Below are 26,516 nucleotides of genomic sequence, written 5' to 3'. Positions count from 1 at the left end.
CACACACACACACATACATACATACATACATACATATACACATACAGTGCTGTGCAAATGTTTTAGGCGGTGTGAAAAAAGTGCTGTAAAGTAAGAATGCTTTCAAAAATAGACGTTAATAGATTATATTTATCAATTAACTAAATGCAAAGTGAGTGAACAGAAGAAAAATCTACAGTAAATCCATATTTGGTGTGACCACCCTTTGCCTTCAAAACAGCATCAGTTCTTCTAGGTTCACTTGCACACAGTTTTTGAAGGAACTCGGCAGGTAGGTTGGCCCAAACATCTTGGAGAATTAACCACAGTTCTTCTGTGGATTTAGGCAGCCTCAGTTGCTTCTCTCTCTTCATGTAATCCCAGACAGACTCGATATTGAGATCAGGGTTTTGCGGGGGCCATACCATCACTTCCAGGACTCCTTGTTCTTCTTTACGCTGAAGATAGTTCTTAATGACTGTCGCTGGATGTCTGGGGTTGTTGTCATGCTGCAGAATAAATTTGGGGCCAATCAGATGCCTCCCTGATGGTACTGCATGATGGATAAGTATCTGCCTGTACTTCTCAGCATTGAGGAGACCATTAATTCTGACCAAATCCCCAACTCCATTTGCAGAAATGCAGCCCCTCCACCATGCTTCACTGTTGCCTGCAGACACTCATTCGTGTACCGCTATCCAGGCCTTCGGTGAACAAACTGCCTTCTACTACAGCCAAATATTTCAAATCATGACTCATCAGTCCAGAGCACCTGCTGCCATTTTTCTGCACCCCAGTTCCTGTGTTTTCGTGCATAGTTGAGTCGCTTGGCCTTGTTGCCACATCAGAGGTATGGCTTTTTGGCCGCAAGTCTTCCATGAAGGCCACTTCTGACCAGACTTCTCCGGACAGTAGATGGGTGTACCAGGGTCTCACTGTTTTCTGCCAATTCTGAGCTGATGGCACTGCTGGACATCTTCCGATTGCGAAGGGAAGTCAGCATGATGCATCTCATCTGCTGCAGTAAGTTTCCTTGGCCGACCACTGCGTCTACGATCCTCAATGTTGCCCATTTCTATGTGCTTCTTCAAAAGAGCTTGGACAGCACATCTGGAAATCCCTGTCTGCCTTGAAATGTCTGCCTGGGAGAGACCTTGCTGATGCAGTATAACTACCTTGTGTCTTGTTGCTGTGCTCAGTCTTGCCATGGTGTATGACTTTTGACAGTAAACTGTCTTCAGCAACCTCACCTTGTTAGCTGAGTCTGGCTGTTCCTCACCCAGTTTTATTCCTCCTACACAGCTGTTTCTGTTTCAGTTAATTATTGTGTTTCACCCAACATATTGAATTGATGATCATTAGCACCTGTTTGGTATAATTGTTTAATCAGACACCTGACTATATGCCTACAAAATCCCTGACTCTGTGCAAGTGTACCCAGAAGAATTGATGCTGTTTTGAAGGCAAAGGGTGATCACACCAAATATTGATTTGATGTAGATTTTTCTTCTGTTCACTCACTTTGCATTTAGTTAATTGATAAATATAATCTATTAACATGTCTATTTTTGAAAGCATTCTTACTTTACAGCATTTTTTCACACCTGCCTAAAACTTTTGCACAGTACTGAATATATATATATATATATATATATATATATATATATATATATATATATATATATATATATATATATATCTATATCTTAAACAAGGTAGTTGCACACAGTCCTCTTTAATGACTGCAAAAAGCTGACAACAATAGCCAGGCTAACATATGAAGTGGGTTTGCTTGACTTGTGGTTCCACTGAAAGCAGGACAGGCATTTGGACTTGCCGACTCATGCCTTATCAAGTCATATCTGTTTAGTTGACACACATAATTATTTTTCTACGTGTTGTCTAGCAGGACAGCTACACTACTTTTTAAAATTAAACATACGCATATTTTTAAAGGTAGATATGGATTGTTTTTTTAGATTTATTTTATAAAATTTAGATTGATTGTAGTATAAATTATTAAGTTTTTGTATTGTTTATTATGTTTAGAAATATTTCATAGATTCTTCAAGTGATATGATTAACAGAAATTATGGATAGATTGTTGCATGAAAATAGCAACAGGACACTTTTTAGAAATGTGTTTTGTAGTGACCATACTCTATAGCGAGTACATTGCAAATTGTACATTTTGCTAAATGTGAAATTATAAGTAGATAAGAATTTCATTAGAACGCATTCAGCATAATTATCAATAAGTTATTACGGAAAGATTTACGAATGGCTACACATACAGTAAATGCAATTATGAATGCCAGGACTGCAGATGATGTTTCACAAAGCAGAATTGGTGCAAAAGCTGTAATTGTGTGTGTTAAACACTTTTCTACTGAAGGTACACCCACATTGTTGGTCATATCCTAATCACATTTTTCTTTTCAATAGCGATGGTGAGATACGGTATGTATAACGATCAAGATAGTATCTCTACATTATCTCATATACATTACATTATCTTAAATATGCCCGCCCCCACAACAAACACAAGATTTAACACCCTCAACCACTGAAAAACTGTCCATCTGCCAAAATGAAAATACTATTAGAAACTTATGAAGAAAATAGTCCAGGTTCATTACAATGTATTTTCTGTAATAGTGATATTATAGCTTGTAAAACATCAATATTTATTCATACTTCTTGTTTTGTTTGTCATTTTCACACAAACTGAAACAAATATGACAGAAGAAATCCTGAAGTAGCTGAACTTATGATCTCGCCAAATGTACACAAATGATAAAACTCTATGCCTCGAGTGTGTACACGCTGTAGTAGTTTTATTCATCATTTTAATTACATTTAACAGGTTGCCTTCAAAATGCTCTCATGTTTATTTTCCTGGAGAATACTTCCTTTATAAAGGTTTATAACAACATTAATAATGCTTTCATATGTTGCTATTCGCCATCTATTTATTCTCATATAAATGGCTTATTGACTGCTATAGATACAGAAAGTAGTATGTTTATACATATAGTACAGGCATACGGACACTTGGAATCAAAAGAATCCATTTAGACATCAACTGTGAAAGAGGGTAATGAAATATTGGTCTACTTGATAAAATAAATAAGTTCATTATCTAACTTCGAGAGCCTCCAATTGTAACGAAAAGCAGCAGACACTGTGGCCCTACAGGGACTGAGTTTGTGTATTAGTGTCCACACAAGGAATCCCCAATGGGAATGAAAACTGCCCCTGTTGTGATCAGTCTGTGTGTCTGTTTGTCAGGGAGGATCAGAGGCGCTCCCTCTGCTGCAGAGAAGGGGAGAAAGCCATTCTACACATAATAGCTGCAGTAACTCATGATCCCAAGAAGTCAGTCGGCTTCAACACAGATGGGGGAGACTGATGCAGATATGCCACATAGCTCTCTGATTGAAGGGGTGTCTCCTGCTTTCTGTTGCACATGCCTTTAGACTAGGCTTTCACTTATGTCCCCTGGGGTCCTTGTATCCGTGCTGTGGATGTTCCTGTGTATTGATATGGTTGGTACAATTCAGGATTTAGAAGACCTGAATCAAGTCCCCACTTCATCTTCACCATTCCAGGTTCAAGACTCAGTTTCCCTTATCCGTCTGAGTGAGATGTTCCCTTCAGACCTGGAATTAGCATGGTGGGTTTCCTCTGAGCTACCTTCTTGAGCAGCAACATTTGTCTTGTAGTACAGTGACACACATGAACCACCACCTCTGAGGCAAATAAACACAGACCTTACTGAAAGTGGACTAGACTTTACTGTGGGATGTTATTTATTTATTTATTTTCTCTCATACATGTGTGCTTATTAGTGCTAATCTCAAACAGCAGTGCTGACTCGCAGGTCGTACACTCAGTAGGAAAAGGACCCATCATGCCTGCCTCCAGAGCAACTTGGACTGTTTCCTGTGAATGGGTGAATCCATTGCACTGCAGTGCCAAGCTCATGCTCAGGAGTTCTGGAAAATGTAGTTTACACACTTAAAAAACAGCAGGGGTCTCCAGCCCTGGTCCTGAAGAGCTACAGTACAGTACAGGGTCTTCTGGGCTTCACAGCATCCAAGCTCTTAGTGACCTCATTGAACCTGCCCATATGGAAAACTCTTATATTTACTATTTGGAAGATTTATATATATATATATATATATATATATATATATTCCAAATTCCACTTGTCTGGGTTTGTGTGATTTATTTGTATCTCTCAGGAATGTTATAGCCACAGATGTTCGTATCAGAGCCTAAAGAGGTCAGAGAAAAAGTGTCATTTGATCAATTCAATAGTGACATCATATCAAGTAATCAGATAAATAGAGGTGCTTGCTTGCCACCTCCCCATGGTGAGGAACAGAAGCATTCTGATCATATCAAGGAGACCTCAGTCAAAGCAGAGTTTAGAGAAACGCACAGCTTAGCGTAGACGTGTCACAGCCTTTTTCGGCGCTCGAAAGATGTTTTTCAAGAACAAAGCCTTCAGGTGTTTGGTGAGTTGAAAACCTTTGACTTGCAATCATGTGGTGAAGGGAATCAAATTTGTGCTGCGCTTCCTAGCAAAGCCACTTTATGGGTTTGATATGTCTCACATGGTCTTCAGCTGAAGGCACACTGTGACAGTATCGTACATAAGGAACAGCTTACTGAACAGAAGACCAGGGTAAAAAGGGAAAACATTTACATCAGCGATGGCAAAAGGCATGTGTGAATGCGATTACATTTCATATCTTAATTTTAGAAATGTTATCAACTGACAAATGTATAATTCTACAGTTAGATTTGAGTTCCTGTCATTCTGAAAGTAACAAGTCTGAACCACTAAGATAAAAAATATAAATGTACTTAACAGAAAAATAAATGTTCTACTTTACTAACAATTGCATCGAAGAACCATTAAGGCATTGTTATTGTTTTTGTTGTTTTTTCTGATTTTTCTTTAAACATCATGTGTGGAATTTTGATCAAATTCACATTATTCAAACAGAAAAGCATGTCAAAGTTGTCGTTTTTTTCTGATAGTTAATACACATTTGCTGACATGCAAATTCTCTTCAGATTCTGAAGATATCTGATAAATGATTATAGTTTCATGAGCAACTGATTAAAACACACACACACACACACACACACACACCATCATTTGATAATTTGAGACCTCCCCAGTGCATGATAGTTGCTGTCTTTCTGCTGTCTGCAGTTGTTTAGCTGCGTGGTTCTCCTTGTGCTGCTGACTGCAGAGGCACGCAAGAAGAAGAAACAGTGCGGGAAACCAAAGAAGAATTTGCTCAAAAATGCTGTGATGCTAATCGTGGATTCCCCAGTGAATGGATTCTCAAGGAACAGCACCAACTCTCTGCACGGAGACGTCCTGGAGAGAGCTGTCGCCCCCTGGAAATGGAGGTAATTCTGGGGGTATTTGTGTAGCATAACCTGAACAAAGGTTCATCCTCACATGACAGCAGAAAAGAAAAGCCTTAAAACTAACATGCAACAATACACACACATCTAGCTCAAAGGCTATATACATGTCAAGTTTTGCTATTTTTGCTTCATCAGTGCCATCGCCCTACTGGGAAACAAACATGCTTTGTAACGTATTTTAATTGATAATTACACTGTGTTCCTGACTCCACTTGGGGGCAGTATAATTTAATTTTCATGTACGTATGGAGGAGTATTTGATATTGTGTTGCCAGGGAATAATTAGAAAAACAGTCTGGGTCCCCAGCAACTGAATATGTTTGCTTTAATGAATAAAGAAGACAGTAAGTAGTAAGGGCAAGGTGTAAAACTCTGCCCAGAACTCAGACCATGTCTCTTCCAGGAGGAACCACGATGTAACAAGGATACCGGCAACTATTTTCGAGGCAGAATGCAGCACCACCTACTGCACCATCATCAAGGGCCAGCAGGACATGAACTACAACACCAAGGTCATCAAACAGGAGATGATGGTGTTGCAGCTCGACCTCCAGCTCAGCAAGCCTGGATGCAAGTCTGTCTACCGATTGGTGAGGATGACGTTCGCGGTGGGCTGCTTCTGTGTGCACGCCCGGGTCATCTGAGAGCAGGAGCCTGCAAGAGCCAATCCAGTCTGGCTAGTGTGCAGTGAATTGGTAAGGAGCCGGAAAGTGAAGCGAAACCTGACAGACATCTAGCATGAATGTTTCAAATGAGCCCTTATTCCTGTGAGCTGTAAAACCTAAATCTCCCAAAGCCAGTAGTTATGTACGTCCAAGGTTTTCTAATGATGGTTCCTAGATGGCAGAGGACTGCCACTGAGTACCAAAGGGTAGGTCAATGGGGAGGGGGGACAGGTTTTTTAATTAGTCATTATTTTCTATGCAATATATTGAAGTAGATTAAAAATGTTATGTATATATTCATATTCTGGATATAATTCGCCCTTTGATGTAGTTATGCAACCAATTCAAGACTATTACAATGTTATTTATTGATATGTTATTGAAAAAATATATATTTATGTATTTATTAAAATCCATAAAATACAAACATTGTGTGAGATTGTTAAATGCAGGGTCATTAAAATTCATGTTCAGCAAAATTGCAATTTCTCTAAAACACTTTAAGTGCCTTAAAGATTTAACAATTCATTCCTGTTTGTGGATCGCTGGGAAATATTTTTGAAACTGAAATCAAGAAGACATGCATTTGTGTCTATGTATGTAAGTATTCACACATATACATACAGCTCTGGAAAAAAGATATCTGAACTTTTTTCCAGAGCTGTATGTGTAGTTATGGTAATGTTAAACTCACAGAGTTCCTGACGGTATGAAATAAAATTTGCCACCCTGAACTCAATGCACGTGTACACATTATTTTACAAGTTGGTAGCTTTCATTCATATGGGTGGCACGCCATGCAACTGGAAGACTGTCCAGAACCCCAGTCCAGGAGGAGACAGTATCTTCTGGCTTTGGTTCAAACCCTGTTCCCAGTTCTCATTAAGTCCAATTAATGCAGGGGTTCCCTTTTTTCTGCCCAAGGACCCCTATGCCAACCAGATTCTGGCTGAAGACCCCCACCTACAAAAATCCCTGTGGGGTCCCAGTTTGGGAACCTCTGAATTAACTGAATAACGATCCATAAATAAACTCGCCTCTGTTCTTACTTTAACACAAACACACAGACTGGAAATTCCCGTCCACTTGACAATTCTCATCCTGCATGTTCCGCGGATGCCATGAAAACATATTGCCTGTGCACATTAACGGTCATGTGGGGAAAGGAAGGAAAGACGAGCTCCAGCAGCCTTATAGAAAATCAGGTTTAATCCAAACTTGTCTGTCTGCAACAGAAGCAAATTATTTTAGATTTCTGAGAGAAGCATTACAGCTTTCTCTCCTTTTTGAAGACACTTGAAAACATTTTAAAGCAGAGGTACAAATATTTACATTTCTTTCACTTTTTTTACATTTACAAAAAAATCTCAAAAACAAAACCAAAAGGTACTGTGTCCTTAGATCAACTTGAACTGAATGCAAGTCTGTGAGGTGAAAGGCACATACAGAGTCTGTAAGCTTGGCTGGTGAATTCTCAGTAAATGCTTTAGTGCAGAATGGCAAGAGCCAGAGTGATGTTATTATTCTGCCTGTTATGATTTAAAGATTGGGAAACAGCAAGACTATGAGTGATAACTTAAACACTGTTTGGAGATCAAATTAAAAATAAAACAATTAAAATACGCTGGCTTCTGACTTGAAAAAATAAAATAAAATAAAATGGGTTTCCCCCCGTAAGGAACAGAGGAGCGGGGTTGCCTTAAGAAGCCCAAACCCGAGTCCAGGCCTCAATGGACACAACAAGACTCAACTGAGGAAAGCCCACTCTGAAATGCAGGTCGTCAAATGCGCTTCCTCTCGCTTGGTGCTTTACTCGCACTCACTGCTGCCCTCGCGCTGTCAGATGAGGAAGATGATGTCATTGGAGAGCATGACCTGGTTGTCGTCCTGCATGCGATCAAGGGCAGCGCTCACTTCCTGCTGGGTGAAGGGTGCCGAGCTGCCCTTGTTTATGGCGTCCATCAGGCTCCGCATGCTGATGGACTGAGCGTGGGCCGCCTTGAACACTTCCAGCAGCGCCGCCTTGAACTCCTTCAGCCTGCAGAGCACAAGACACTGAATACGCCGCTCTCTGGCTACACGGCCAAAAGCCTTTCCGTTCATTTGCTTATTTTTTTGTAACATAATAAAAACAACCGCCAGTACAAGTGGTTAAATTAAGATCTTTAACTCACTTTCAGAAAGCCCCACTCTTCAAATTACATCCGTTTTACTGAACTAACCAACTTTAGACTCACCAGCATTTTCAAAAGTCAACTTGAAAAGAACCACCAAATGTCTTTCGAGCTCATTGATAAGGCGCTCACCTGTCAGAGGAGAGTCCTGCAGCTTCCGCCACCTCCATTGGCTCTTCTCTGGCCTTGGGAGTGTGGGCTTGAACTGTGAAGGCAGACATTTTCCCAGAATTAAACACCAGACAGGACACAGCACCAGAGAGAGACAGAGAGATAGAGAGACAGACAAGATCTCACCTTCAGGGACATCCCCTTCACCAGTAAAATCGTAGGGGTCATAGGGTTCGCTGCTCTGTGTGGAGGGGTGGCTCTCGGCGCTTTTGCGGCTTCTGCAGACAAGAAGGGTGCATGATGAGGAGCTCTGTCCGTGATTAATGGATGAATAAATCCCAGCTAAAGTGCCTCTGGTAGATAGGCAGTGCATTCCTATTGGCCAGGCCCTCACTGATTTCTCCCAACACGACACACCCAACAAGTGCTACCCTACCCCGAACCAGTTAAGGAAATGAAAGGGTCTGTTTATACGAGGATCACACATGCTGAGAGCCCTGCTGTTCCATACCTCTTCTTCTTTTGCTTGGGAGAAGCCGGTCCCTCTTCATCCTCCTCGACCTCGGACTCAGTGTCTCTTTCCTCCGGCCTGCTGCGTTTCTTCTCTTTCTCCAGAACCTAACGACGGCAAAGACGGAAGCAGCAGCAGTTAGATCACTCTGGGGCGAAGCCGATGATGATAAAATTAAACACTAGTGTTTGACAAAGTCGTTTTAGATAAATTTGTCCACCAAGTAACTGAATAGCAATAATAACAAAATGAAATCGGCTTTAAGTTTCAGTTTTATATAACTGCACACCAGATATTACACTGGTCTTTTTCTCCTAAACAAAGCACAGAGGACTTTGCTGCCACCTAGTGGGTATTGCCAGACAATCTTCTTTCTTGCTTTTTTTCTCTGGCAAGGACAAATAACCACTTTTATGCATATTACTTCTGATAGTGGGAGGCAGAGGAAAATCTCCAAGCATCTCTCACTCTCTCCCACCTCCTCTCTCCCTCCTTCAACCAATCCCGTCTCTGATTCTCTCCGTCTCCCACCCACCTTCTTGAAGTAGGCAAACTGCACCAGCTCCACAGCCACCTCGGCATCCTCCAGGTCAATGGCTTTGCTCATCCTGGCCTTGGCGTGGGCTGTGGACAATCGGATCAGGGTCTCCAACGTTCGGGCCGTCACTGGAGAGGTCTGCCGGAGAGGAGGAAACATCAGGAAAAAAAAATAGGCACAAGTGTGGTCTCGGCCTGGCGGGAGGGGGTGACTACTGTCCTACGGGAGCTCCATGTTCACCGGTGGAAGTTCTGTTTGGTGCTGAAACATCCTACTGCATCTTAACAAATCCCAAATTCCTTTTCAAATGGTTAATGTTATTGTTTTCCCTTAAAAAAAAACAACGTGCTCTTTGTCTCTGGTTTGCTCTTACCCGGGCCACGTCGGGGCTCATCTGCTCCTGGCTGCGCAGGCGGGAGTACTCTTCCGCTATGTGATTGGCTGCTTCCTGGGTCAGCACGGGGGTGATGACCTTTGCCACGTGGATGTACTTCCTCATAAACTCCATGCTCACGATCTTCTCCCTGAAACCAAAGCAGGACATGTTGAGATCCGCACAAGAGCCCTGCCGAGACTACACAACCTCTGTACATTCAGCGCTCTGAGCTGCTGGACCACGGAGCGTGCGGTCTGGGTACCTGCGGCGCTTGGTCCCGTGAAGCAGGTTGTTGTGCTTCTCATACACCTGCAGCTCCTCTTCCTCTTCCTGGGTCACATTGGGGTCATCGGTGGCCAGGATGTCCACAGAACCTCCCAAGGACAGCGCTGAGAGACACAGGAGGTTTAGTGAATATTCTTTTATGCATATAAATATGTACATAAATAATGGCAAGACTATGCTTTGCTTTAACCATAAAATCAGGCTCTCACACTAAAACCTTTAATGTAATTTCCGCAGATTCTGCAGTGGCCCACTCCCTGACCTCACCTGCTCCATCCTGCTCTCCCGGGTTCCGGTACCGGTGCATACGGAGCACGTGGTCGGAGATCTCACGGTCCAGCTCAGGGTCCATCTGGTCCAGCATGATGAAGAGGAGGTCGAATCGGGAGAGCAGAGAGTCCTGCAGCCCGATGTTCTCCATGGGGGTTTTGTACTGGTCATACTGTGGAGAGATGAGGAGAAAATAAGTCAATAAACAAACACCAATATGGGCCAGTTCAAACTCTACACACTGTAGCCACTGCACACTCTCCACACACGACACTCCCTCAAAGCACACACACAGAGCTCCATACAGCCTGGCACTCACCCGGCCGTAGACGGGGTTGGCGGCGGCGAGGACGCTGCAGCGTGCGTTGAGCCGGGCGTGGATGCCGGCCTTGGCAATGGTGACGCGGCCCTGCTCCATCACCTCATGGATGGCTGTACGATCCATGTCGGACATCTTGTCGAACTCGTCGATGCAGACCACGCCCCTGTCGCCCAACACCATGGCGCCCGCCTCCAGCCGCCGCTCGCCTGCAGTGGGGAAGATTCTCTTAAATTCGAGACACAGAACAACAATCGAGGTGACAAACTGTGCAAACGTTTAGCTATGAGAGGTAACCTTGTAGACTGTCCTGAAATACATGTAAATATTTATTTTTTTGTAAAGGGCCTATCTGCCAGCTGGAGGACAGGCAGGGTCGGTCAGGGCCTCTGTTGAGAAGGTGGGAGATTTCTTACCGGTCTCTTGGTCTGTGGTGACGGCGGCAGTCAGGCCCACCCCAGAGGAACCCCGGCCCGTGGTGGGGATGGCACGGGGTGCGGTGTGGAGGACGTAGCGCAGGAGCTGGGACTTGGCCACCGAGGGGTCCCCTGCACAAGGAGACGGGTCGGTTAGAGGCGAGTTAAAGAAACAGCACTTAACACTCAGTCTTCCTCGTTCAAGGCAGGACGCAGTGTGGTGGAATCTGCTCCCACTGGTACATACTCTGAGGAAACCTGCACCGCAAAAAACCCTCACCTATGAGCAGCACGTTGATGTCGCCGCGGATTCGAGAGCCGTTCTCCAGCACCTTCTCCACCCCCCCCAGCAGCAGGCACAGGATGGCCTTCTTGATGTACTCGTGGCCGTGGATGCTGGGAGCCAAGGAGCGGGCCAGCTGGCTGAAGACATCCTGTGGAGGGGAGGACAGAGCAATTATTTCAGTTGACGGATGTGAACTTATATGAACTACAAATAAATTACACTAACAGTCTGCCTATAAAAACCGGGGCTGAAGCCGAAACTGGAGCGAGATATTTCTGGACCTCACCTTGGAGCGAGATTGGCTGAACTTCTTAATTTTGGCCACGTCGTCCGCAGAGAAGAATGGAGACACCTCTTTGCTCATCTGTTTCACATGGCAGGCGATCATGATAGTCCTGATCAGGGGACAGGGAACGGCAGGGCACGTCAAGCAAGGCTGATATCTACACTGGTGTTCAGTCAACGGTAAAAACCACGACCTAATTCAGCCACAAAATGCGTAAGAATCGCTAGAATCCACTGTACCTGAAGTTCCCCGAGGTGTAGCCCCCTTTCTTGCTCGGCAGGCAGCGATAGGTGCCGATCACCTGGACTCTGTCCCCGGGCTTGACCTTGTCCACCAGATCATTGTCCAGAACGATGTCCACCGAGCGAGGCAGCTGGCCGGCCGGCGCCTTCTCGGGCATCTCCTGGATGGTGATGGTCTGATGGTCCTTGTAGATGGACAGGCCGAACTCCGTCTCCAAGGGATTGTTCTCCTCGTCCTGTCGGAAAGGGGTTCATTTTCAAAGCGTTTTAACAACCAGAGCAACTTGCATGCATTACCCCACTGTCTACACTGCTAGAGCTGAACACCCTCAATCCCTCGGCTATCAATATTGAGTAGGTAGACGCGAGGGGCACAGACCTTGGTGGGGTAGATGGAGCTGGACGGGAAAGGCTCCAGAGACGTCAGGTCGCTGTATTTCCGCTCCATGGTCTTCTGTGTGGCTGGACAGTAGTGGACGCTGCGGACAACCTTGGGTCGAACCAGCGAGCCTGTGGACGAGTTGGCACAGTGTCAAACTCCAATAACATGAATTATAATCATTAAAATAATAATGGTTCCACTACTAATAGTATAACTAGTATCAATAATGATGATGATGATAGTAATTATTATATTGACAACGGTTAAGGCGTTGTCACAGGAGTTTGGTAAATACAGTGAATCTGGTGGAAGCAGACAAGAATAACGTTATAATAATATGATTAATATTTATAATTAAAGATTAATGTAACATGTAGTTCCAAGCCTATCTGGTGCAGTTTTTCCCTCTCCCACACTTAGACATTTTCTGGCAAAAACTCACACTTGGTCACGATGCCCTCCACACAGACGGCTCTGCCCAGCAGGCGAGAGGTGAGGGTGCGGGGGGTGACGTGCTTGTTGCCGAAGCTGCCTTCCAGGCCCACAAAGAACTCCTCGTGTTGCTTGGCATAGGTGGCATCCACGGAGGCCACCAGGTCCTTCAAGGCACGCTGGAAGGCCAGGAGCTCCTCAAAGGCACTGTTCAGCAGCCTGGAGAGGTGGGGGTAAGATGGACACAAGACTCATGAGAACAGCTGATGGGGTGATGTGTGCTTTGCAGGAAGATGAGTTCCACACTCTCACAGAGCGCTGCGGGTGTTTGGCGAGTGTTTGGCTCACCGCGCGGCTCGGCTCTCGTTCCTCCTCCGCAGGTCGTTGATGTTGACAATCAGTCGGCACTTGTTGTCGCTGATCATGTCTCGCACTTTGCTCTGGTAGATGCCCTGGTCTTGCTGCAGGAGAGAGCACAGGAACACACTTATTAATAAATAAGAATAAACTGTACAATTTACTGGGTTCCATTTCAATGGCTGTGCTTCACGTATATAGCGCCTTTTCATGCCAAAGGTGAAGTCCTGTCTGGTGTTTCTTTTTGTTCCACATCAACAATCAAATACTCAATGGAACAATTTAATTGCTAAACTGGGACAGTTAAGCTTCACTGGGGTGTCTGGCTTTCAGTTCATCTCAGGTCTTAATTAACTAATTGAAGTAACTGAGGATAAGAAGTCAGAGCAGCTGTATATTCCAGGTCTGAATCGGTTGCTAACTGAAAGGTAACTATAAAACCTGCAGTAGCCCAGCCCAGCCCTCCACGTTGAGAGGGAGATTTTAGTATTGAACTTGTGACTTAGTTCCATAGAGTATGGATTTTTTATTTATTTTTTTTGCATTGACGACTATAATAACCTTAATCTGTGTTTATTTGCAATTTAGGCCTAAGTTTTAAATGACTGCTTGTCTAAATGATACACTAAGATAACAACTATTCGGTAACAATACAGGGTCCTGTTGTTTTCCTAACCGCTTTAACAAATGTAGGTCTGATTGGCATTGCTTTCTGAATGAAATATGGGTCACTTAAACTTTTTAAACTTCGTTTTTTGTGTGAAAATACGATTATAGTTCTGCGCATGTGTGTCAGTGCATGCCAGTGTTGTCTTTGTCTTCAAAGCAGTCTCGCTCTCGTCCGTTTCTCCATCAAATCCACCCGAGTGGATATCAAGACTTCTGCACACACAATTTGAAGAAAATAAAAAGCCTAAAGGTTTGCAAAATAGTTGTTACCTTTAAGTATGAAAACTTAAACCATGCTTAATAAGGAGTATTAAACTACAACGTGGTATAATATTTAAAAATTGCACTAATAAATCACAATATACAGTATTATTCCGTTAAATATTACAAGACAACATCCGACGCATGACGCAATTGCAGTTTTCTATACAACAGTAAAACTAGTGCATGTTTTAAACGCCCTTTCAAGGCTACAAGCGTGGAAACCCTTTCTCCAGCCGCTCATTTGCTTGACTATTTAATCAGTACTCACGTCATCGTCCAGAAAATCCAAATAATCCCTCTGCGCCTCTCGCATCTCTCGGTCATCTACGACTTCGGTAGCCATTCTGGTAATCAGATCTTAAATTAAGTTTTAACTTGTATCAATTCAATCTGGCCAACCGTGTGCACATGTGGAGCTGCTTCCACCTTCTCCTCTGCGAAACTGCAGCGTTTTCCCGCCAGAGACGAGCACGGCGGACGGGCGTCTCGCACAGGATTGGTCCGCGGCGGCGGGGTCATTAGCATACAGCGCGCGCTGGCCGGGACTGTCCAATCAGCGGCTCTCAGGCTGAGATGTGGCGCGGATTGGCTCAGGACAGCCAATGAGCGAGCAGCTGCGGGGGTTTCCGGCTTCAGTCCGCACTGCCTCCCGGCGCGCCAAATCCACCGGAAACGACACGCACATGCGCAGGAAGGAAGTGGGCTTGTAGTGCTGGAGAGACGAAGCGAGTAGAGCCAACAATTGAGCGGCTTTTACTTTGTTTGATCAATTATCATACGCAGTATACTTTTACAGTTAGTTGAACATGTATATTGGGTCTAGTATGATTTAAGTAATACAAATTCATGTTAAAAAATAAAGATAAAAGACAGACTGTTGCTGGGCTTCCCTGTGCATGTATTTTTTTAGGAACTTCCCAGCTCTATAATTCCCACATAACAATCTATTAACATGTAATTACATTTCAGTCCAACTGTGTCTGCAATGCCAGGGTTTAGCCATTAAATAAGTAAGCTACATCTCAGGATCTCAAATTATGAGGGACCTCCAAGTATGGAAAAATGTAATGTTTTACTAATCGTTCTGATAAAATACTTGTATATTGTGACAGTTATTTGTCCTGCTGTTTATAAATCTGAAAAAATAACATGGTCTGGATGTGAAAACACGATCGGATTTGTAGTTGCGATGTTACAGTATATCTAATATAGTACATTATAATACAATACAATATAGTGTTACATAACAGTTCATCATAGTGCATTGCAGTGTATTACAGCACAGTGTGGTATGTATGGTGTATATATAGAGCGATGTCGATCTAGGCCAACAGACTAGGCAATAAATTCTATATGTAATAATAATGATGTATGACAAGATTTTCAGAGAAACTTGCAAAAACTATGCAGATGTATATGGATGCATTTTGGCTGTCCCCTAGGACACTAGTTTTGTCCCCAGCAGGCCACTGGCGGCCTGCAGCATTATTATTTGGCCCCCCAAAGCCCCCCGCTCTTACCGGAGAAAACACTGTCAGCTCCCCCCCTCTCTTACCAGAAAAACCATCGTAATATTATATGGTAATTATGTTCTGGCCCGCAGTCTATTAGCTCACAAATCTAGCTGCCGACCCCTGTCCTGCAGGTCTTTTCAGTCCTGTATGATAAGGTGTTTTGGTGAAAGCATGACATTGTTTGGCCATGTATGACATTTGTTGGGGATGTATTACACTTTTCTTACTCCTGTATGGAATTGTGATCACTTATGACACAGTAAAGTGTAGTGTGGTGTACCATGCTAAATATAAAGTTTAGTGCATGGTGGTAAAAATAAGGTAAATAATTCTAAAATATGGGAAAGTGTAGTGTACCATGGTAAACAAATATTATAAGGTTTATAGGTTTACACTTTTGTATCATGTCTTTTACATTGCTAGTACTCATGTTATTTATATCAGTTATATATACTATCATTTATATCAAGTTTTAGGGGGGCTTCGAAACGGTGTCCAGGATCGGGGGGGGGGGGGTGTTGACGGTGTTTTGTTGGACTGTTTGACCACACCATTACTTCATAATCGTATTATTTTTAGAGGGACTGAGAGAAAATACAGGTTCAGCCCCCCTATGTTGGCCCCTATGTCCCCTTCCTCTGAGCTATTAGCTATGACTTCAGGATGTAGCACTTGTATTAACTGTATATTTTCTTATGCACTTATGTAATTTTGAGCTTGTCATGTGTACTGTTTTGATCTGTAATTCTAGACTGTATTGCACTTTTATAATGCTCTTATGTTTTGTAAGTCACCCTGGATAAGGGCGTCTGCTAAGAAACAAATAACAATAATTGTGATTAGCTGTACAATTAAATTCCTTCCACTGCCCGACATTTAAAGTTGTTAGCTGAGGGCACGGCACGGCGTGTGGAGACGCTGATGTGATTATGTTCGTGTCAAAGGGAAGGACAACACTTGTGGGTGTGTCGTCCCACACATTAAACAGACGAAGCCAAGTATCGACGGTCGCGTTGTTGTAGCGCAGATGTCCGCAGTTCTGCGCAGACCTGCACAATCGCACCGCTCCCATTGGCCGAGCCGCGCAGACCCGGCAGAACTGCGCACATCTGCGCTCACGGTCCCGCCCGGAGGCTCAGTTGTGGTGAGTTGCCATAGCGCGGGTTGCGCTGAGTTGCGCTGAGTTGCGGTGCTGGTGCGGCCGGTGCCGGGGCCTGAGAGCTGGGAGACAGTGTCCATGTGCGGCGCTTCTGTTCACCAGAGCATTCATCCGTCGCCATAAAGGTAAGCTGGCAATCTTGTAGGTTGGCATGTTAGGGTACAGGGGTGTTGGAGCGCTGTGGCACATACAGATGGCAATACCACATATAGACAGATGAATTGATTGGTATTTGCAGTATAAAAAGTAGTAAAAGTATTAGTAATAGTAATAATAATAATCTTTCATTGATTTGTCGTCAGTCTTGCTGAGGGGAAAGACCGGGTTAGTTGTGAACATTGGGTTCCATGTGACTTGGATTAAGCAGCCAATTAAAAATAAAGTCTCCATAGCAGGGATGTGTTTGTTTCATTGGATTTTGGGGGCTTTTTTTATTTTTGTTGTTGTTCAATGTGTTGTTAAGGACATTATTCAATAAAAGACAATTTGTGAATCAATGGGCAGGGTATTACACTGGCTCGATTAATACGCAGCGCACGTCTGTGCAGCACTTTCTCCTTACACTTTCAAATGAAGTCCAGGGGGGACACCAAAAACAAAAAGAGCTTTTCAACCATTTCTAGACTGGCTGAACTTCTCCCGGCGTGTTTCCCCTGGAAAATGTTAAATACTACTAATGCAAACTAGCTATTGTCAATCACCGACGTGTATAACTTCTAATAAGCAAGGTGTCTGTTCAAATAGGCGACCACAGATACGCCAAGAGTACATTTTTGTAGTTTTTGTGTGTTACATTAAAAGAAAAGAAAACAACCTTAATACCGGTCTGATGTATTTTGCAGTTATAATGATATACTTAGGTATGTTGCATCATTTAATTATTGACATTTTACACAATTAGACAGTGTATGAAGTATAATGCATTACAGGTACAGTACAAGTGAAAACAGCTACATCATTTATTGGTGAAGTAAACATATATATATATATATATATATATATATATATATATATATATATATATATATATAATTTCTTAGCCAAATAAATAAATGTCGTGCAATTGAACTAATCCCTGTAAACAAAGTTACATGTATTAGGTTAATCCATTAGTGTGTGTCCAACCATTGTGGGCTAGTCATACTGTTTAAAATGTTTGATAAAAAATAATATTGCTCTGGGAAGCCTGGAGTGCTTTTCTGATCAAGTGTGTGTGTCCCAGTAAATTCAGCTGACCTGACATATTAGTTGAACGGCCAATAGCGTAAAAACTAACTTCATGTGATATAATTTGCCATCTCGATTCCCTTCATTCGGCAGCTAAAGCCGGTGGCCCCTGTGGCCCCTGTGACATATTTTTGGAATTGTTTAAATTGCCAAGCCTGTGAGTTAGTTAGTCACCATACAGGCACAGAAGTTTGCGCCCGTGTGGATACGGGCTGTTTTGCAAGTGGGTTTTATCACTGCCTGTTGTGTGTGACTATATGAATGTTTGAAAGTACATTATTCTCATACCAGCAACACCTTGTTTTGCTTATGCTTTAATTCAGTAATTCACCCACCCATCCATCTATCCATCCATCCATCCATCCATCCATCCATCATTCATTCATTCATAAGACTATAATCTTTCTTGATTCTTGATCCTTGAAGAATTCAACAGAGAAAAATCATGAAACATAAAGATGTCCTGCATATTTCAAGATATCAATACGTTTTGTGATTGTTTGTGGGTTTTTTGTTTCTTTATTTATTCATTCACTAAAAACCAATAATAATTATAATCCTTGACAGCTATCGATAGACTGAAACTAACTAAACTGTATTTCTCATAATTTGAAATCATGACACATATTAATTGTATTAGCTAAACCAGTCCATACATTTCACAAATAAATACATTTATATATTTTAAATGTATTTACTTAAAATGTTTGCACAAATTATCCATAATGAAGAGGTATGAGTTTGCATGAGTTCAAAGGAAGAATGCTCTGTCAGACAGGAAAGAACAGAAAATATAATCTGTGATGGGTCAAGGTTTTTGCTTTAGGTCTGGCCCTAAATAAACATTGTGGTTATTCAATGAAGGTAAAAATGCAAATCCGTACCACGAAATAAAGAGGCTTCCTGATTAAGATTCAGGGTTCATATGCGAGATGCTAACTGGCAGTTATCGGTCCTCTGGCACAAGGATCATGACTGTTCTTCTTCAGGTTGGGCAGCTGTGTTGTGCGTGCCAGAAACCCCTTTCCAGACACCATGTGGAAGCCCTCAGCAACTCTGAGAAACTGCTGTGGAGAGCATGCATTAAGAGACGGCTTCAGGAGCCAAGTTTGAGGAATTACAAATGCAGTTTTCAAGTGAGAATGGCCACACTCCAATATGTAGCCCGTTCTTTTCATTAAAGGGGCTTAAATAAAAAAGCGAAAAGCCCAGTCCTGATGAACTCCAAGCAGCTTGTAAATGAATTAATTAAAAAAGAACTTTACAGCAGCCCTTCCTCAGATTTGTGCTTGTTTAACAATGCAATTCCTCCCAAAAAAAGAAACCATACAGCCCCAGATCCCACCTGCTCATCAGAATGATGACACTTGGATAAACAGCTTGTTGCTAATCTGACGTTGAGTGAGTTGGATGTTAAGATGTTGTAGGGTGTTAAGAGTTGTATTTAATTAAATGTGAAGTTCTGATTCACAACTATTAATTTGTCCCTGTAACATATTTTTCATTCTTTCTCACTTTCTAATGCTATGAAACTGAAACGTACAGTATACTCCTGCTTCCTGTGTGTCTTTTCAGTGTCTTAGGATGGGTAACCTTTGTTCAGTGTGCTGGGAAAGCTTAGAACAGGCCAGTGATATTCAGCGCAAGATGTTCCTAAAACAATCGTGACATGAAGAGATTTATGTGTTGACTTTGGCCATGTTAGAATTGGTCCAAGGGTTGACAATTGGCAATGTTTCAACAACATGGTCAGCAAGAACACAAGATCAAGCTGTATGTAATGCATGCTGCAGTGCTTGTAAGAGATGTATTTAAGTTGGAGGGTTTCAGCATTGTGTAGCCCAGTTCACTTCACTGTTGATCAGAGTGGGTGCATGTGCGCTCTGTACATCCTTATCTTATATTAAACTGATCCTGTAAAAGTGAAATAATGGGACGACTTTTCCTTGAACCTGACTGAAGCAAGAAGTCGGTTTTCCTCCCGTCTCTCAGCTCTCCCAGGCTTTACCTTTATTCACAGCAGTTCATGACACTCGCCCATGATGACTCCACAACAAGAAGCTAGAGTGCATGAGTGCTGTATGTAGAGGAAAGCCAAGGTAAAAGCACAGAATTATGCAGGAAAGTAATCAGGGTGACCTTCAGCAGACATCTTTACTTAAGATGTCTCTGTGCCTTCTTCTCATACCTATCCTTTGTTTTGTGCATTTGATTTTCTAAGGACAACCTTGGCGCCCGTCTCCTCTGTCCCCCTGCTGGATCACCTGCGTTGGGAATGAGTGGCGCCACCCTGAGCGTCCTGGCTGTGAGCCTGCAGCAGCTACGGCGACTGCCCAGACGGCTAGAGATGTGCCTGCCCGCCTTGCCCGGCACAGTGCGGGACTCGGATGTGCCCAGCCTCTTCCGGGAGCCCTACATCCTGTCAGGGTACCGGCCAGTGGGGCAGTCGTGGCGCTTCTACTTCCTGAGCCTCTTCCAGCAGCACAACGAGGCACTGAATGTATGGACCCACCTGCTGGCAGCGCTGGCGGTGCTGCTTCGCTTCTGGGTCTTAGCGGGTGCCTCGGGCCTGGCGCTGTCCGCTCTCTCCCTGCCGCTGTGCCTCTACCTGCTCTCAGCCCTCACCTACCTGGGCTGCAGTGTGGCGGCCCACCTGCTGCAGTCGCGCTCTGAGCTGGCCCACTACTCGCTCTACTTCGCAGACTACGTGGGTGTCAGCGTCTACCAGTACGGCAGTGCCCTGGTCCACTACTTCTACAGCTCTGACCGGGGCTGGCGTGAGAGCCCCGCAGCGGCCTACTTCCTGCCAGGCGCTGCCCTCCTGGGTTGGCTGTCGTGTGCCAGCTGCTGCTACGCCAAGTACCGCTACCGCCGGCCCTACCCTGTGAAGAGGAAGATCTGCCAGCTCATCCCCACCAGCCTGGCCTACCTCCTGAACATCAGCCCCATTGCCCACCGCCTGCTCACCTGCCCCTGGAACGAGCCGCCCATGGGCCTCCACGCTCTGCAGGTGCTCTTCTTTCTCCTGTCCGCCTTCTTCTTCTCCGTTCCGGTGCCCGAGCGCTTCCTGCCTGGCCGCTGTGACATCGTGGGACACGGACACCAGATCTTCCACCTCTTCCTCTCGCTCTGCACCCTTTGCCAGCTGGAGGCCGTCTTCTCCGACTTCCTGGGCCGCCAAGAGGCCGTCCTGCAGGTGCACAGCTCCGGGGAGCTCCTGACCGCCTGTGCCTCCTTCCCCCTCCACGTCTTCTGCAGCCTCCTGACCGCCGCCTGCCTCCTGAGGCATGTTGAGCGCCGGCTGAATGAGAAGGTGAAGTGAGATGGAGAGATGCACACCTCTGGCCCCTCCCTTTCCCTCTCCTTCTCCCTCCTTCTCTCTCTTATGTGTGAAAAGCCCTTCAGATGTCGACTTTCCAATACACAGCCTATTTGTATTTATATGTTCAGTATTTTTTTGCTGCATTTTACAGGTGGCATACAGTGAGGGAAAAAAGTATTTGATCCCCTGCTGATTTTGTACGTTTGCCCACTGACCAAGAAATGATCAGTCTATAATTTTAATGGTAGGTGTATTTTAACAGTGAGAGACAGAATAACAACAAAAAAATCCAGAAAAACGCATTTCAAAAAAAGTTATAAATTGATTTGCATGTTAATGAGGGAAATAAGTATTTGACCCCTTCGACTTAGTACTTGGTGGCAAAACCCTTGTTGGCAATCACAGAGGTCAGACGTTTCTTGTAGTCGGCCACCAGATTTGCACACATCTCAGGAGGGATTTTGTCCCACTCCTCTTTGCAGATCCTCTCCAAGTCATTAAGGTTTCGAGGTCATTGTCATGCTGGAATATCCATCCACGACCCATTTTCAATGCCCTGGCTGAGGGAAGGAGGTTCTCACCCAAGATTTGACGATACATGACCCCGTCCATCGTCCCTTTGATGCGGTGCAGTTGTCCTGTCCCCTTAGCAGAAAAACACCCCCAAAGCATAATGTTTCCACCTCCATGTTTGACGGTGGGGATGGTGTTCTTGGGGTCATTCCTCCTCCTCCAAACACGGCGAGTTGAGTTGAGTTGATGCCAAAGAGCTCGATTTTGGTCTCATCTGACCACAACACTTTCACCCAGTTCTCCTCTGAATCATTCAGATGTTCATTGGCAAACTTCAGACGGGCCTGTACATGTGCTTTCTTGAGCAGGGGGACCTTGCGGGCGCTGCAGGATTTCAGTCCTTCACGGCGTAGTGTGTTACCAATTGTTTTCTTGGTGACTATGGTCCCAGCTGCCTTGAGATCATTAACATGATCCTCCCGTGTAGTTCTGGGCTGATTCCTCACCATTCTCATGATCATTGAAACTCCACGAGGTGAGATCTTGCATGGAGCCCCAGACCGAAGGAGACTGACAGTTATTTTGTGTTTCTTCCATTTGCGAATAATCGCACCAACTGTTGTCACCTTCTCACCAAGCTGCTTGGAGATGGTCTTGTAGCCCATTCCAGCCTTGTGTAGGTCTACAATCTTGTCCCTGACATCCTTGGACAGCTCTTTGGTCTTGGCCATGGTGGAGAGTTTGGAATCTGATTGATTGATTGCTTCTGTGGACAGGTGTCTTTTATACAGGTAACGAGCTGAGATTAGGAGCACTCCCTTTAAGAGAGTGCTCCTAATCTCAGCTCGTTACCTGTGTAAAAGACACCTGGGAGCCAGAAATCTTGCTGATTGATAGGGGATCAAATACTTATTTCCCTCATTAACATGCAAATCAATTTATAACTTTTTTGAAATGCGTTTTTCTGGATTTTTTTGTTATTATTCTGTCTCTCACTGTTAAAATACACCTACCATTAAAATTATAGACTGATCATTTCTTTGTCAGTAGGCAAACGTACAAAATCAGCAGGGGATCAAATACTTTTTTCCCTCACTGTACCTGTTTATCTTACCCATAAACCATTCTGATCTGGTGAAGATTGCAGTGTTTCATGTAATACAGTAAGTCACACATATTTTCCCTCACTGTATCAGTGTTCCATTATTCTGCACCATTGTTCTAAAATATAGTGACTGGAATTTTTGGCAGAACACGAGGAGAGAGAAGACCTCTTCCCTTTCTACAAACACACTGTGTTTTTTATTAATACCATCAGACATTTTCCCCACTAAATTAAGAAATGTGCATTTTCAGAGGCTCTGTATCGTTTACAAGCCCTGTGCTTGAAGCGGGCTGGTATGCAACACAACAGGGTGATGTACCACAATTTCTCCGTTTCTCAGAGTATCACCACGTCCCAATTCTCAATTCAAAAGAGTTATTTACCTGTGAGTATTTGTGTTATCACAATCCCTTTAATGGGCCTGAATATAATTTTGAGCACTCATTAGCCCCGGCCCTGTCATGTTTATTTTTCTGTTACAGCCGCTAAAAATACAGTCAGGTAGCACGCTGTATTTTCAGTGCCTTTATAGCTAGACTAAAAATAAATAAGAAATAGTTTTAGCTTATTGCTTTCTGGGGAGAGAAAGAGCAAACAATGAAAGGTTCACAGCAGCGGGGAGGGGTTTTGCTGATTGTCTTAATTTCATGCTTTCTTAAATCAAGAAGATTTTTAACAGATTTCCTCATTTCTAGTGGAAGATTGGAAGATTCTTTGGTTCTGTATAGCGACTCAGTGTTCCAAGTTGATAACTTTTCAATTTTAGTAACTATTCAGTGAATAGTTTTGCTCTACAACCCAAAATACCTTTGTAGAGGTGCTGAGTGGGTTTGAAATGCCCCAATGTACATGTTTAATAGTATTTCTCCAAACCATTATGAAGCACTTAAGTTTTTAGTAGGAATAGGTAAACAAAGGTATTATAAATAAACAAGCAAAAAGATCTGTGGTAGCATGGACTTGGTGTAAAGGTATAATTTTCACCTTTTAGACAATTTTCTCATTTAGAAATGTGTGTAATGAGAAGCACAGATGTTTATAGTTAGCTTTGTTGCTGGTAATTTCAGGGGGTGTTTATCTAATCTAAAGAAAGCAAACTTTGTCAGGTGTGATCACATCTTTGGAAATCATTGTACTGTTTTTAACTGAAGGTGCAAAAGAACAACCAACCCTTTTAACAAAATGAGACAAGAAGTATTAGAAAAACATACCAAGTGACTGCACTGTGGATCATTTTCAGTGCCCAATCTGAGACACTTAACTAAATAAATCTCCTCTGGCAGTTTAGGGATTACTGTGAGACATTATGAGGCACCAAGGGGTGTGTGTGACACTATCAGACGAGCCAGGATGAATGATGAAAATAGTTTTTACAACTAGACCGATATTTCCGACTGGAGATAATTTTCGAGATGATGAGATATATCGGTCGCTTACTGATGGTTAATTGTGTAAGATCACAAGTGCTATGCTTCTTGATATTTTCAGTGAGCCTAGAGCTGATTCACATATTAGCAAACACAGCGGATGGAAGGAGATAGGTATAGTGCATTGGTGAAACAGAGGCGATGAGGAGAGGTAGTGAATTCTGCTGAGAAATCATTCCCTTCTGTCCTCTGTTGAAAGAAGAGGGTACCTGTAAGTGCAGATGATGAGGAGAGACTGATTGGAGAAATTGAATGAGGAGAATGAGGAGCTTTTTAAGGGACCACTCCCTGTCACACCATTTTGCAGCCTGGAGAGAAACAACAGGTTCATCCAGTAAATCCACTAAGCAGAACAGTCAAGCACCTGGGAGCTGGGTGGGAACGAGAGCCAGAAGACCTCTCTAGGAACTGCAGGGCCCAGCTGTAACAGGAACATCAGGGAGTGCTGTCTTTACTGCAGACTCCAGCCATGACATCGTTCTGTACAATGATGTGTTACTGTGTTAAATCTGTTAAAAGTATGTGCAGGGTGTTAACCGCTGAGCTCACCCTTGCATGAAGAACACACAGCACACAGGTCTGCTGTTTTTCATACCTGACGATGACTCACCACATTTTTAGTTGTGTTGGGTGAGTGGGTAGCCATTAGAAGGAATCTATTTGCAGTAATGACAACTTAACAAGACAAAATATTCATTGTTTCTAACATAATAGTCACTATGGGGAACAATATAATTTTATAATATGATAATTTTGCCATGATGGTGATGATTCTAAAACAAGAAATCTCTAAAACACTGTGTGTAGCCATAGGAGGGAATAGACTGGTTACACTTATAGCCAGAATACCATAAAATGTGTTATTTTTCTTATATTAACTGTTTTATGTTCATTTAAATTAAATGCTGGATTGTAACTGAAATACTTGAACACTAAATTACTGATTGTGATAATCTACTAAAATAATGTATTTCTTTCTCACTTTGTGTGATTTCTTTCATGCAACATAGTCTAAACTGTAAGTTCAATGAAAAACTAAAATACATTAAAATTTTGATTAGTTTTATTCAAAATGGTGCTGACAAATCATGCTAATTGAAATGTAATAAATAATACATTAAAATTAAAAATTAAAACAAAACAGCAGTTCTGGAGTTCTGTTTATATATCTACTTAGTTGATGTTTTATGTTTTATGAGGTTTTGTATTTCTTTGGAGGTGGTAAAAAGCATCTATTGACTGTGCTACTTCCACCTTTTTTTCCTCTCTCACCTCCTCCCTTGATTCTCTCTGCCTCCTTTCCTAAAATTGTTGATATCCACATTTTCCATTACTCTGGCTGCTGTATCTGATTCCACTCCTCCAAGAAACCCACCCTCCTACCTAAAAGGTCGCACCCACCAAGTGACATGGCATGGATCTGTCCTGGACTCCCTCCTGTTCTCTCTCTACACCCACTCCCTGGGCCCCCCTCATCTCATCCCATGGTTTCTCCTACCACTTCTATGCAGATGATGCCCAGATCTTCCTGTCTTTTCCCTCATCTGACCCCATCATCCCCTCTCGCATCTCTTCCCGTCTCTCTGCTATCTCCTCCTTTATGCACTCGTATCATTCCAAGCTGAACCTTTCCAAATCTGATCTCTTCTTTCCCTCCTCCTTTTCACCTTCTTCTGATCTCTCCATTCCAATTGCCCCTCTCCAGTCCACTCCCCCTCCTCCAGAGCCGCGCCTTTTCATCCCTGACCCCTGAGTGGTGGAATGACCTTCCCTCTGAGGTCAGGACAGCAGAGTCCCTGACCATCTTCCAGCAATCACTCAAGACACATCTGTTCAGACTGTACCTGTAATACAACAGCTTAATATCCAGGGCTGCTCAGCACTCCTGATATTATGCATGTTCATTAACTTTGCTTCCTTATGTTCCTGCTTACTTATGTATTGTTGGAACCTATTTTGTGTTACTGGGACTTCTCCTATGTCCCCTCCCTTTAGCACGTACGACTTCACTGTATTGTGTCTGCACTTGTTAGCTCTTTGAACTAGGATGTATGCCTATTGTATTTTGTATTGATTTTATTTCTGCTCTTTTGTAATGCTTAACATTGTTTTTGTATAAACTGTCAATTTCCCTTAATAGGGGTGACTGCTAAGAAAGAAATATTAAGCATTACTGAAAACATTTACAGCGCTTTACTCCCCCTTGTGGCTAAATGCAACATTACTATCCTTT

General features: G+C 43.3%; 3 protein-coding genes across 3 annotated transcripts; 2 read left to right on the top strand and 1 right to left on the bottom strand.

Annotated features, from left to right (window-relative positions):
- Positions 1 to 4,469: 4,469 nt before the first annotated feature.
- On the top strand, positions 4,470 to 6,077 carry il17a/f2 (interleukin 17a/f2). The gene is made up of 3 exons (XM_066713213.1): positions 4,470 to 4,502; positions 5,210 to 5,412; positions 5,837 to 6,077. The coding sequence occupies exons 1-3, from the start codon at positions 4,470 to 4,472 to the stop codon at positions 6,075 to 6,077; spliced, it is 477 nt and encodes a 158-aa protein (XP_066569310.1).
- Positions 6,078 to 7,289: 1,212 nt separating this feature from the next.
- mcm3 (minichromosome maintenance complex component 3) lies at positions 7,290 to 14,472 on the bottom strand. The gene is made up of 17 exons (XM_066697637.1): positions 14,285 to 14,472; positions 13,075 to 13,187; positions 12,737 to 12,945; positions 12,292 to 12,422; positions 11,910 to 12,148; positions 11,671 to 11,779; positions 11,379 to 11,532; positions 11,099 to 11,230; positions 10,683 to 10,891; positions 10,361 to 10,535; positions 10,071 to 10,197; positions 9,806 to 9,956; positions 9,430 to 9,570; positions 8,895 to 9,001; positions 8,570 to 8,661; positions 8,405 to 8,477; positions 7,290 to 8,136 (listed from the first exon to the last, which is right to left on the bottom strand). The coding sequence occupies exons 1-17, from the start codon at positions 14,357 to 14,359 to the stop codon at positions 7,938 to 7,940; spliced, it is 2,436 nt and encodes an 811-aa protein (XP_066553734.1). The 5' UTR covers positions 14,360 to 14,472; the 3' UTR covers positions 7,290 to 7,937.
- A 2,223-nt stretch (positions 14,473 to 16,695) lies between these two features.
- On the top strand, positions 16,696 to 22,095 carry paqr8 (progestin and adipoQ receptor family member VIII). Its single transcript, XM_066697626.1, has 2 exons — positions 16,696 to 16,814; positions 20,138 to 22,095. Exon 2 carries the CDS (start codon positions 20,192 to 20,194, stop codon positions 21,236 to 21,238), a length of 1,047 nt encoding a protein of 348 aa, XP_066553723.1. The 5' UTR covers positions 16,696 to 16,814; positions 20,138 to 20,191; the 3' UTR covers positions 21,239 to 22,095.
- The last annotated feature ends 4,421 nt before the right edge of the window (positions 22,096 to 26,516 follow it).

This window comes from Amia ocellicauda, chromosome 1, assembly GCF_036373705.1.
Source record: "Amia ocellicauda isolate fAmiCal2 chromosome 1, fAmiCal2.hap1, whole genome shotgun sequence".
Taxonomy (NCBI): Eukaryota; Metazoa; Chordata; class Actinopteri; order Amiiformes; family Amiidae; genus Amia; species Amia ocellicauda.
Note: the sequence above shows the minus strand (reverse complement) of the source record. Positions and strands in the feature narration are given on the sequence as shown.

Excerpts from the sequence above, each read along its gene's own strand:
- il17a/f2 (XM_066713213.1), top strand. The coding sequence starts at position 4,470 with ATGTTTTTCAAGAACAAAGCCTTCAGGTGTTTG. Across the intron at positions 4,503-5,209 it reads ACAAAGCCTTCAGGTGTTTG|TTGTTTAGCTGCGTGGTTCT; the intron begins GTGAGTTGAAAA and ends TGCTGTCTGCAG. Across the intron at positions 5,413-5,836 it reads GTCGCCCCCTGGAAATGGAG|GAGGAACCACGATGTAACAA; the intron begins GTAATTCTGGGG and ends TGTCTCTTCCAG.
- mcm3 (XM_066697637.1), bottom strand. The coding sequence starts at position 14,359 with ATGGCTACCGAAGTCGTAGATGACCGAGAGATGCGAGAGGCGCAGAGG. Across the intron at positions 12,946-13,074 it reads AACGAGAGCCGAGCCGCGCG|GCTGCTGAACAGTGCCTTTG; the intron begins GTGAGCCAAACA and ends CCACCTCTCCAG. Across the intron at positions 10,198-10,360 it reads GGGAGAGCAGGATGGAGCAG|CGCTGTCCTTGGGAGGTTCT; the intron begins GTGAGGTCAGGG and ends TGTGTCTCTCAG.
- paqr8 (XM_066697626.1), top strand. The coding sequence starts at position 20,192 with ATGAGTGGCGCCACCCTGAGCGTCCTGGCTGTGAGCCTGCAGCAGCTA.